The following is an 11,638-nucleotide window of genomic DNA, read 5'->3' as shown; positions in this document are numbered from 1 at the left end:
CGATTTTTGAACCTGAAAACAGATAGACCAACCAAAAATACTACTAATTGTCACTAACCCATACACATCTGAAGTGTCACATCGTTTGACGAAGCATTAGAGTTCAAAACCAAAACTGCAAAAAAATTGGTCCAAGAAGTGGCTTCATCCTCTTCAGTGAAGTCCAAAACACATTAAATAGAACCAATTAAATTTTGATTATGGATCCAACCCCAAGCCACAATGGGGAAAAAACTGAGAAATCAATAAATAAAATGACACTTTGTTCATTTGGTGGATGTATTAAACAACTTTTCAAGATGGCGTGCTGTTTATATGCAATTCATGAGAATAGATATGGGACTTCCATACTAGTTGAAAATGTCAGAAAATGATTCATTAGTGAGAATCTGATGCTGGAGTCTCGTGTTCAGGTCTTCTGGATCTGATGTCATAAATCACTACAAAAACAGCAGCCACACCCACCAGAGCAGAGATGACCAATCGGACCACAGCTTCAGTAGTATCACAACCGTTGACAAAGTCTGAGGAAAGAAAAACAAAACAAAGATGAGCTGAATGATGTAGACATACTGTAAAGTTTACACAATAACTCAAGCTCCTCCCTACATGTTTTTTGATGGCACATGTGCCATTTACATTCAGGTCCAGTGGAGTTAAAAAGAATCCACTGGTTCGGACTCAGGTATAATTTTTACAGGTTTGTTTCAGGTCTGGTCTTTCTTAAAAAAAAAAGATTTATGCACGTCAGGTTCAGTTGCTTTCTAAATCATCTGTAAATCTCTACTAACCATAGACAGTTACATTGAATCTGGATGAGGTCTCTCTAATGTAGCCGCTGCTGGTGATAATGCTTATTAGATAAAGGCCAGAGAGATGAGTTGTGATGTTTGTGATGTTGAGATCTCCAGTCTGATTATCCACCTGTAGTCTGTCTTTGAATCTCCCATCAAGAACATCATCATTTATTGAAATGTCTCTGGACTCTCTATTGATTTGAGTTATGAGAGTCTCATCAGGTCCAAACCTCCACTCTATCAGATCATCTCTCTGTATGTCAGTAACATTATTTTGTAGAGTAACAGAATCTCCCTCCATCACTGACACCGACTTCACTTCATCTATATAACCAAACACATCTACAGACACAAACAGACAATGGTTCTATAATCTGGTTGACACAGATTATAACAGTGTGAATTTAAAATGGCATTAAAGAGTGTTTAAAAGAAGCAAAATTATATGTAGATGAAAAACTTCATCTTTTTATGGTGGTTTTTGAGTTCAGAAATAAAATGCATTGAGTACCTAAATCTGCCCAAAAGGATAAATCTAACTGAATCTCTTCCAAATGTACCAAACACAAACCTAAATTCTATACTTTTTATCAATAACATTGAATGTAAAACACAAAGTGAAAGAATTAAAGTCAGAAAACACAATTATAACTCACCAGTCAGACAGCACATAAACAACAGAAATCTGTGAAACATTTTATCCAGCGGTTCAGGCCAGAAATCAGAACTGACGAACTCATAAACTCTTGATGAACACTTCGTAGTAAAATGACCGATCATGAACTGGGTTAAAAAAAATAGAAAAACTAAACTTCTAAAGTAAAATAAAGTTCTGCTTTTGTTTGTGGTTTGTCTATTTCAGGAAGAAACAAGAGGCTACTGTTGAGAAAAACACTAAACACATCATGATTAAAGGGACACTCAATTTTTTGAAACTATGCTCATTTTCCAGCACCCCTAAAGTTTAACATTTGATTTTTACCGTTTTGGAATCCTTTCAGTTGATCTCCGGGTCTGGTGCTAGCACTTTTAGCATAGCTTAGCATAATCCATTGAATCTGATTAGACCATTAGCATTGCGCTAAAAAATAACCAAAGAGTTTTGATATTTGTTCGTAGTTACATCGTGTACTAAGACCGACAGAAAATTAAAAGTTGTGATTTTCTAGGCAGATATGGCTAGGATCTATACTCATTCTGGCATAATAATCAAGGAATTTGCTGCAGTAACATGGCTGCAGGAGGCGTAGTGATATTACGCAGCAGCCGAAAATACTCTCCTGCTATTGAAAGTTACCAAGGAGACTATTTTCAGGCGCTTCATTGGTGGCTGGGCACCCTTGGACACAGGCGTAGCAATACGGCAGGCAATTGCCCGGGCCCCCCATTTGAAGGGGCCCACCAAGGGGCTGATAATTAAAACAATCCGAAAATGAAGAAGAAGCAAGAAGCACAATCTAATCTGATGAAATTTAAATGCTTGGATTTTGAGAAACTAGACGAAACGCTTGTACCATAAGCTATTTTATGCCTGTAAGTATATGTGGACATTGCAGATTTAATGTTACTGTCAGCCAGTGGGAGTTAACTGAATCAGATTAATATCAAATAGGAAGAGAAGTGAAGAAAATATTAAGATATTTTAGCTTTTTCTCGTAATTGCTGTAAAAGATAATACGATATGTTGTCATACGATAATGTGTCTGCAAACATAATAAATTATAACATAAAGAAATGGCTTTTGTGTACTAAACACAACTCCTTGTAGACTTCTACAGAGAATTTATAACAACAAGGGTCATTTTAAGGACAACCTAAAGCAACGTAAAAAAATTGCCCGAGTTCTTCCTTCCTGAGACTATAAGTAAGATTTTTTTTTCTTTCAAGTTTTTTTCTCTTCAAAAACCACACAAGGAAAATGCTTGCTAGCTAACAATTAGCATGCACTATCAACTTTGGCCACCAGGTGTCATCACAAGAATAAAATCTTTGCATATGCTTGATGTGGCCACTTATGGTTCAACATAGCACAGTATGGTTCTACACAGGTGATGGTTCCCCTATGATTACGAGCCAGTGAACCACTTTTAGTGCTATTTAGCATCATTTATTTTTATAGTGTAGGCCACAGTCAAGACCCTTAATATATCATGTTGTTCTGTAGTTAAATTTATGATCATCTTTAATATGTTGAAAATAAACTTTGGTCCTGTCTGAGATAAAAAAAAAAAATGAGCGAACATTAATGCTAAATATAATATGTAAACGATTAATACACTTTGAGATCATATTTATTATATGTATTTTATTGTGACTATTTGCAAGCAGCCAGAAAAGCAAAGATAAAGACACAATAATTATAAAAAGCTAAATGATTTATAGATGTTTATTATATTATAAAGAGGTTTATCCAAACGCACTATAAAAATATGAGGATTGAGATTGAGTCATTACCTCCAATCTACAACGGTGGGTTTTAACTCCAATCATATTTCATTCGAGGTAATTCCTAATCTACCCCCCTCCAGTATATTTATAAAAAGAATTTGACACGTTTTAAAATTAATAAATGTAAACAGTCACAAAGTTAAAATTCATACCTGGCAATCAAACAGTGCGGGAAGTTCTGATGCTTCCATTACACACGCTGAAAAATATTATTCATTCAATTTACTCAATTTTTTTAAGGTAAGTGTCGAAATCAATTTATTTAAGCTACATTTAAAGAAAAAGTTTTTTGTTTTGATTTGTTTTTCAATTGTTTTTAAATGGTGAGATCTCCAGTCTGATCATTCAGTTTCAGTCGGTCTCTGAACTCCCATCAAGAACATCAGCATATATTGAGATCTTATTAGTTGCTGTATTGATTGTAGCTAGAGTCTCTTGAAATCTTTGGGAGGGGTCTTCAACACGCCACTCTACCACATCAACTGTCTTTGTGTTAATATTAGTGTAGTTACAGAATCTCCCTCCATCACTGACTCATCACCAAACACACCTGCAGACACAAATAAAATGTTTTACCAACTTGGTGTTTTATGCAGAATATTATGCAGAAAATCAGAATATTATGAAAGCTGTAATGAAAGCTGTAATGATAGCACATTTATTTACTACTACTACAGTAGTAAAGACAAGTGGTGTTTACCACATCCCACGGTAGCCTTATCATACAGGTTAATTCACAGTAAATGTAAATGCAAAAGCTGTATAACGCAGAAAGAGTGGAATAATTGTCAAACACATTCACAACACACCAATTAGATGCCACATGAACAAACACATCAGAAATGTGTGAAACATTTTCTCCAGCGGTCTCCTAGAACTCTTACACGTTGAGTGCCCTTGAATAACTTCTCATGTGTGTGAGTTCAGCATAGAGTGTCACTCTTATTCATTTCTGTTCCTCATCCTTATCGTTTCATATTTAAATGTTAAGCAGCAAAACACCAAAACAACCAAGCTTAGATGACATCATAAACATTTCTCTTTCTTCAAGCAACAAACAAGTTGCAATTGCTACACGCCAAAACACTGTTGCAATGCTGAAAGAGCAGAGTCAGTTCTGGAAGGCCAAGGGACAAAAGGCTAACAAAAGGGAACACTAATCACCATAGTGGTGACTTCAAATGAATCTAAAACAAACACAAACTGTAGATTTAATGTGATAAATGTTGTGGTAAATTACATGTCACGTCAGAAAGAAGATTTGTCTTCTAAATCACGTGTCGATGCTGTAATAGTTTAACACTTGTATCTTGTTCTGACAGCATTTGTTTAGAAGTTAAACATCATCCATGTTAGAAAATAACTCTGCAAGCAAGTTGTAATTTTAGGTTTCAAACAGAGATGGTGATAGAGAAGTTAAAGTGAAAGATTGCAGCAGGAGTTGTTGCACCCATAATGCAACATGTTATTACAAAAACCAGGGCTGCGTTCAGCCCCGACAAAATGTTGCACAACGTTTATTAAACAGAAACGGTGATGCATTGAACACCCTGTTGTGATGACGCAAGAGTTGCAACTACGGTAGCTGAGAGGCCATTCTTTGTGTTCTTTTTTAATTGTTTCTAAAGCCTGATGAAATCGTTATAAATGTGTGTTTAATACTGTAAAATACCCTTGATGTTACAGTCACTGACCTTGCCGTCCAGAATGAAAGACAGCATTCCAACTTGAACCCATTGAGCGAGCTGTCTCTTTACTACCGCGTGGTTTTATACATCTTGCCGCTGATTGGGCCGACATTTCTGACACACCCACCAAACAAGAGAAAACGCTTCTAAAACCTGTTGCATTCCGTTGCACACCGTTTCCAGGAAACATGTCGTTCAACCCGGAAACCGTGGCAAAACGTTGCGCACCGGTATGAGATTGAACGTGCCCCAGATAAAATGCCTGTAAAACATAAATACGGAAAATTCCTTCATATTTACACAGTACTTTATCCGTTTTTTTACGGATGTTTTTTAGAGTGTAGCAGAAAGTTTTCTGTGATGGTTAGGATAAAACAACATGAAAGGGTGAATCTGAACAATGCACAAGGGTTAAACATTTATTATTTAAATTTGTTGTGTTCTTTTAGATGATGTGTAGTGGAGGTTTTTCAACCAATTGTCATAGTTAAAATGCTCATTGTGTTTCTCACAATCTTATACCTGTCTGTAGCTACGTTTACATGGACACATTTTGCCTCCATCGGATTAAAATCCTTCCGATTAATAAATCCTATCATAGCATTTACATGAACATTTAATAATGTGATCAGATTGATGTGCGTGTTTATATGACACAAGATTTAAATCAGATTTGATCATTTGACATGCGCACATTGCACAAATATAGTTTCACGCTGTTTCAAGATTTGCTTTGTGCCTCACTGATTATAAAGCAGCAGCAAAAACACCCATTCACGTTGCCCAAAAAGCGTATTTTACTTCACGCAGTGCTGCAGAGACCGTTCGCGAGAGCGAGTCCAAACACACGCGTGTGTGGATCAAAGTATAAATCATGCACTGACCGGACAACGCTGTCTTGTATCACTTTATGGGGAATTGGAAGGATAATAGGAACAAGATTAACAAGACAATCACTTCTTGTGACTTCCTTCAACAAAACAAACTCGAGTTATTTGCGTCACATGTCATTACACCAATTCTACGTCATTGCGCGTGTGCATATGCTCCACACTCCCGTCCTGTAGGTGGCGGAAATGCACCTTTCAGTGGGTTTGCCAACCGCCATTTAAAAAAAGAAAAAAGATAGCACATGCGCAGACCGTCCCAGTTTCAGTTCTCCATCTGATCAAGTGTATACATGTCCTTTTGAGCGGATTACAAAAGGTATCAACCACCCCTAACAAGCGGATTAGATTTTTAATCTTTTTTAAAAGATTTTATCAGCTTGTGACTTTAAAAATAGATTACGAAAGAGAGTTTGTGGAAGTTGGTGTGTGAGAAAAGTTCAGCTTGTGTTGTAAATTTCTCTCTGTTGAAATAAATGAACCTTATTGTTTTTGTGGACTTTGTGTCTAACACTTTTATCTGTCACTCACATACGACTGCCTGATATTATTTAATTTAGAGTCGATACATAAAATAAATACAGGAAGAAATGTTTACAAACACACTAAAATGCCCAAATAACATAAACAAAGTTTAGATAATAAATAAGAATATAACCAGATCCTTTAAAATTCAAATTAGACCCCTATGATCTTAAACACAAGCGGTAGTCAGATTAAGAAGTAGACTGTTGATCTGAATTAGTTAAAGCAAATACTGAATCTACCGCTGCATTTATTTTAAACACTGAGACACAGACATTAAATAACTGACTGAACTGTATGTGAATGATAAAGATATCATGTTGTCCTGTAGTTGAAGTAATGATGTTGAAAATAAACTGCGGTCCTGTCTGAGATTATAAATAAACCCACATCAATGCTGAATATAATGAGTGAATGAATAATACACTTTGAGATCATATTTATTATATGTATTTTTATTGAGTATATTTGCAAACAACCAGAAAATCAAAGATAAAGACAAAATAACTATATAAAGCAAAATGATTTAAAGATGTTTATTATAATCTCTGTTAAAAGCTGAATATGTTTTGATGTTCAGACACTAGAGGTGCTTCAGCAGTGTTGTGTACATTTTGGCCATTAGCTGTGCATTTTGTTTGGTTCTCTAAACACCTGGATTTGAGCCTCTCAGATGTGATTAATGAGTGAGAATCTGATGCTGATGTCTATGATCTTCTCTACTGTTCATCTCTTCTGGATCTGATGTCATAAATCAAAACAATAGAAGCAGCTACAGCAGCCACGCCCACCAGAGCAGAGACGACCAATCGGACCACAGCTTCAGTCGTAGCACAAGAATTGACAAGAATTGAGTCTGAGGAAAGAAAAACAAAATGAAACAGAGAAGAAGTGAATGAATAAACACAAACATCACCTGTGACTCACCTGGACACGACTGACAGAAACAACGGTTAAAATGTTGAGTTTGGTTTGTAATGGGATTGTTGAGTACACAACTATATGTGTTGTTGTCTTGATAATCCACCTCCAGAGGTAGAGAGAGTCTGATGTTGAGATCAGACACACTGATGCTGGACAATAAACTGTTTCCTTTGTACCAGGACAGACTCACATCTCTCACATCTGTCACATTCAACACTAAACACGTTAAGGAACATTTTGAGACTGATGATGTTTCTGATGATGGAGGATTTGGTGGGCAGTCACTGATGATGAAAGGAACAGGCAGACGAGCTGAAAAAAAACATAAGAGAATAAAAATATTAAAGGATTACAATTTTTACAGACCCTAGGACACATTTCTCCCCAGCTTACAGAAAAAAGTTCTAAGAACGTTCCCTGAAAGTTTCCAAGGTTCCCAAAAACGTTCTGCCAACGAAAAAAGTGTCCAGTTTTCTTGACGTTCTAAGAACGTTTTTGTGTTGTCTCAACGTTAGGAGAATGTTTCATTTTACCATTTTTAAACGTTATGACAATGTCATGTTTTAATGTTCACACAATGTTTAAAACAACAACTGTTTATTATATTGACTTCTTTGACTATTATGTAGATGATAGAGAAACATTGCATTTTATTATTTTATAAAACATTATTTCTGAATGTTCAGTAAATATATTGCTGTAGAAAACACAAATCACTTTTACAATTAGGTTTAGATGTTGATGTTTTGTTTAATTTTAAGTCACCATTATTGTGATTAGTGTTTGTTTTAGTTGGACTCTTGACTCTTGACTTTTAGCCTGCAAGTTTTTTCTCTGGTTGTGTTAACTTTGTGTTAATATTTTTGTGTAAAAAACTTTTGCTATGAAAATGTGAAGTTAATAGTGTAGTTCTGTGGTAATTTGTACATAATGGTAAAGATCACTAGCTAATACATTTGCTAATCAAAAGTATATTTTCTGTCAATGATGTAAATGAGATCCAGCACTTTCACAGCAGTTTGTCATTAAGGAGTTTTAGACACTTAACACAAAAAATATCTGCTGTATAATTGGGACAAACAAACCTCAAGAATCAGAGTATGAATCTCAACCATGGTGACAAATAAAATTGTAAAAAACATTATTTATCCATGCTGCAGTGCATGCTGGGAGTCCTGAATGAGATTTGTAATTTGTTGATACCCAGCATGCATTGCAGCATGAAGTTTTTCATTTTATTTGTCACCATGGTTGAGATTCATAGTCTGATTCTTGAGGTTTGTGCGTCCCAATTATACATCGGATATTTTTGTCCAAAGTTTCTAAAACTCCTTAATGACAAACTGCTGTGAAAGTGCTGGACCTCATTTACATTATTGACAGAAAATAAACTTCTGATTAGTAAATTAATTATGTGATGATCTTTACATTATGTACCAACTACCACAGAATTACACTATTAACTTTAGATGTTCATAACAAAAGTGGTGTATTAACACAAAGTTAACACAACCAGGGAAAATCTAGCAAGCAAAGAGTCAAGAGTCCAACTAAAACAAACACTAATCACAATAATGGTGACTTAAAATTAAACAAAACATCAACATCTAAGCCTAATAAGTGAATTGTGTTTTTTACAGCAATATATTTACTGAACATTCAGAAATAATGTTTTATAAAATAATAAAATGCAATGTTTCTCTATCATTTACATAATAGTCAAACAAGTCAATATAATAAACAGTTGTTGTTTTAAACATTGTGTGACTGTGAACATTAAAACATGACATTGTCATAACATTTAAAAATGGTAAAATGTAACATTCCTCTAACGTTGAGACAACACAAAAACGTTCTTAGAACGTCAAGAAAACTGGACACTTTTTCCGTTGGCAGAACGTTTTTGGGAACCTTGGGAACTTTCAGGGAACGTTCTTAGAACTTTTTTCTGTTAGCTGGGTCAATACTTAGGTCACTTTTGCAAAACTCTTTACACAGTTCTCCATGTTCTGCATGTTCACTACTCACTGGAATGGAGGTCAGATTTCAAACATGTCACAATTTCACAATCTTTACTCACCATAGACAGTAACATTGAATCTGGATGTGGTATTGAGTGTGTTTCTGCTGGTTACTTGATAAAGTCCAGTGTGTTGAGTTGTGGTGTTTGTGATGGTGAGATCTCCAGTCTGATTATTCACCTGCAGTCTGTCTCTGAATCTCCCATCAAGAACACCATCATTTATTCTGACTATATTAGCTGTTTTATTTATTTTGGCTAAGAGAGATTTCTGAGGTCCAAACCACCAGTCTATCACATCATCTCTCTGTATTTCAGTAATATTAGTGGATAGAGTAACAGAATCTCCCTCCATCACTGACTCTACTTCATCACCAAACACACCTGAAGAACACAAACAGAGACAAAGATTGAAGATTGTCTGAAACAGCAGAACACAACTGTATTAACACCAACAACTGCATCTTTCTGGTGTGTTTGGTTATCATTATTCAGATCATGAATAAATAATATTGAATAAATCAGATTGTTAACATGAAAATCATAAAGACACAAAACTTTTAGTCTGTTTGCTGCTCCTGTAAGTGAAGATTAAAGACAACATCATACACAGAAATAATTTTACTTTAGATGAGAATAATGTCATAGCTCACCAATCAGACGGCACATCAACAAACAGATTAGAAATCTGTGAAACATTTTCTCCAGTGGGTTTAGTCCAGAAATCTGAAATGCAGGAATCCAATAAATGTTTTACTAAAGTGATACTGACGAGTTCTTCTCTAGTGAAGTGATCTCCACCTAATAATCTTCTGTATGTCTTTATATATTTTAGTAACAGGAAGTAAGATGACGCTTTTGTTGAGAGTTATGAAATACATCACACATCATTATTCATGGGTACCAAAGACATAACCAATGCTCTAAATGGTCACATTTATTAGCGTTATTGAGGGTTTACCAAAAACAAAATACTGATTTTACAATCTTGAGTTAGATGTCGGCTGCCAGTCAGTCCCTCCAGTTGTTCGCGATCGCGAAAGAGCGCAAAATCAACAAACTTTTAAACTTTTGTGATCCTGCATATTATTTGTCATATTCTGTATTAAATATTTCCAGAAATTATAAATGTCTCTTAAAAATACATCAAAGGGGCCATGGCCCAATAATTTTTTAAGATGTCAAATAAATCTTTGGTGTCCCTAGGGTACATATGTGAAGTTTAAGCTCAAAGTACCATCTAGATAATATATTATAGCATGTTGAAATTGACACTTTGTAGGTGTGAGCAAAAATGTGCCGTTTTGGGGTGTCCTTTAAAATGCAAATAAGCTGATGAAATTCAAACACTGATCACAATTAAAACTCAATTGTGCTTTTCTCTGCACTAAATGGCAGTGCTGTGGTTATAGTGTAGATTAAGGGGTGGTATTATTATAATAAGAGCTCCTTATGACATCATAAGGAGAGCCAAATTTCAACAACCTATTTTTTTATGTGCTTGTAGAGAATGGTTTACCACAACTTAGTTACTGGGTTGATCTTTTTTTACATTTTCTAGGTTGATAGAAGCACTGGGGACCCAATCATAGTACTTTAACATGGAAAAAGTCAGATTTTCATGCCATGGCCCCTTTAAATGTAATATATCTGTCATTATAAATAGAGTAGACAATTTAGTGAATATGTTTGGCTTAAATTTACTAACGTAAACGAACAATATCATAGCACGCTGTGTCCCGTTATCATTAACAGCCATGCACCCCACAGTTATCACATCTTCTAAGTAAACATAAAACCATTTTCTCTACTATATTTCTAAGTTTAATGGTACGTTATAAAGCTTTATTGCATATATGACAATGCACACATAGTCTTCGTGGTGAAACCAGATCATATGCAAAGATCTGGTAAAGCAATATCACAATGTATTACAATTTATTGTTTTGTAGCCCTTAAAATAAGTTGCTGGGACACAAAAGAAAGTCTGCTGTCCATCTCAACGGGAACAAACGTGCACATGCAGAACTGTGATCTTACGGTCAGATACACTCATAATTAAGTCAAAATGTCCATTGGCATATATAAATGTGTATAAAAAGGTTATGTGTAAACTGCAAAGTTTAGGGAAAAAGTGTTTAAGGACGTATGAATCCATTACTGTAAGCTTTTAAAGTGACAGCATATGTTAATCAAACATATATTTATTTATTTAACAATAATTTAAAATTGTTTCTCTGTTCTTATATTATTATCACTTACTGTTTACTTGATAATTGAATTACTTGAGAACTTTTTACTATTCATTTAATATTAGGCAAGCATTTAAGTTATCCTTAGTGGTAACAT

At 35.0% G+C, this 11,638-nt stretch overlaps 1 protein-coding gene across 1 annotated transcript; it reads right to left on the bottom strand.

The window, feature by feature from the left end:
• Positions 1-67: 67 nt before the first annotated feature.
• LOC135721031 (uncharacterized) lies at positions 68-1,587 on the bottom strand. The gene is made up of 3 exons (XM_065243137.2): positions 1,454-1,587; positions 792-1,139; positions 68-524 (listed from the first exon to the last, which is right to left on the bottom strand). The coding sequence occupies exons 1-3, from the start codon at positions 1,575-1,577 to the stop codon at positions 379-381; spliced, it is 618 nt and encodes a 205-aa protein (XP_065099209.2). The 5' UTR covers positions 1,578-1,587; the 3' UTR covers positions 68-378.
• Positions 1,588-11,638: the final 10,051 nt, after the last annotated feature.

The sequence above is a fragment of the Paramisgurnus dabryanus genome, chromosome 24 (assembly GCF_030506205.2).
Source record: "Paramisgurnus dabryanus chromosome 24, PD_genome_1.1, whole genome shotgun sequence".
NCBI classification, from domain to species: Eukaryota; Metazoa; Chordata; class Actinopteri; order Cypriniformes; family Cobitidae; genus Paramisgurnus; species Paramisgurnus dabryanus.
Note: the sequence above shows the minus strand (reverse complement) of the source record. Positions and strands in the feature narration are given on the sequence as shown.

Coding starts and splice junctions, on each gene's coding strand:
- LOC135721031 (XM_065243137.2), bottom strand. CDS start 1,577: ATGATCGGTCATTTTACTACGAAGTGTTCATCAAGAGTTTATGAGTTC. Junction 1,140..1,453: donor GTTTATGTGCTGTCTGACTG/GTGAGTTATAAT, acceptor TTGTGTCTGTAG/ATGTGTTTGGTTATATAGAT. Junction 525..791: donor ATTCAATGTAACTGTCTATG/GTTAGTAGAGAT, acceptor TTCTTTCCTCAG/ACTTTGTCAACGGTTGTGAT.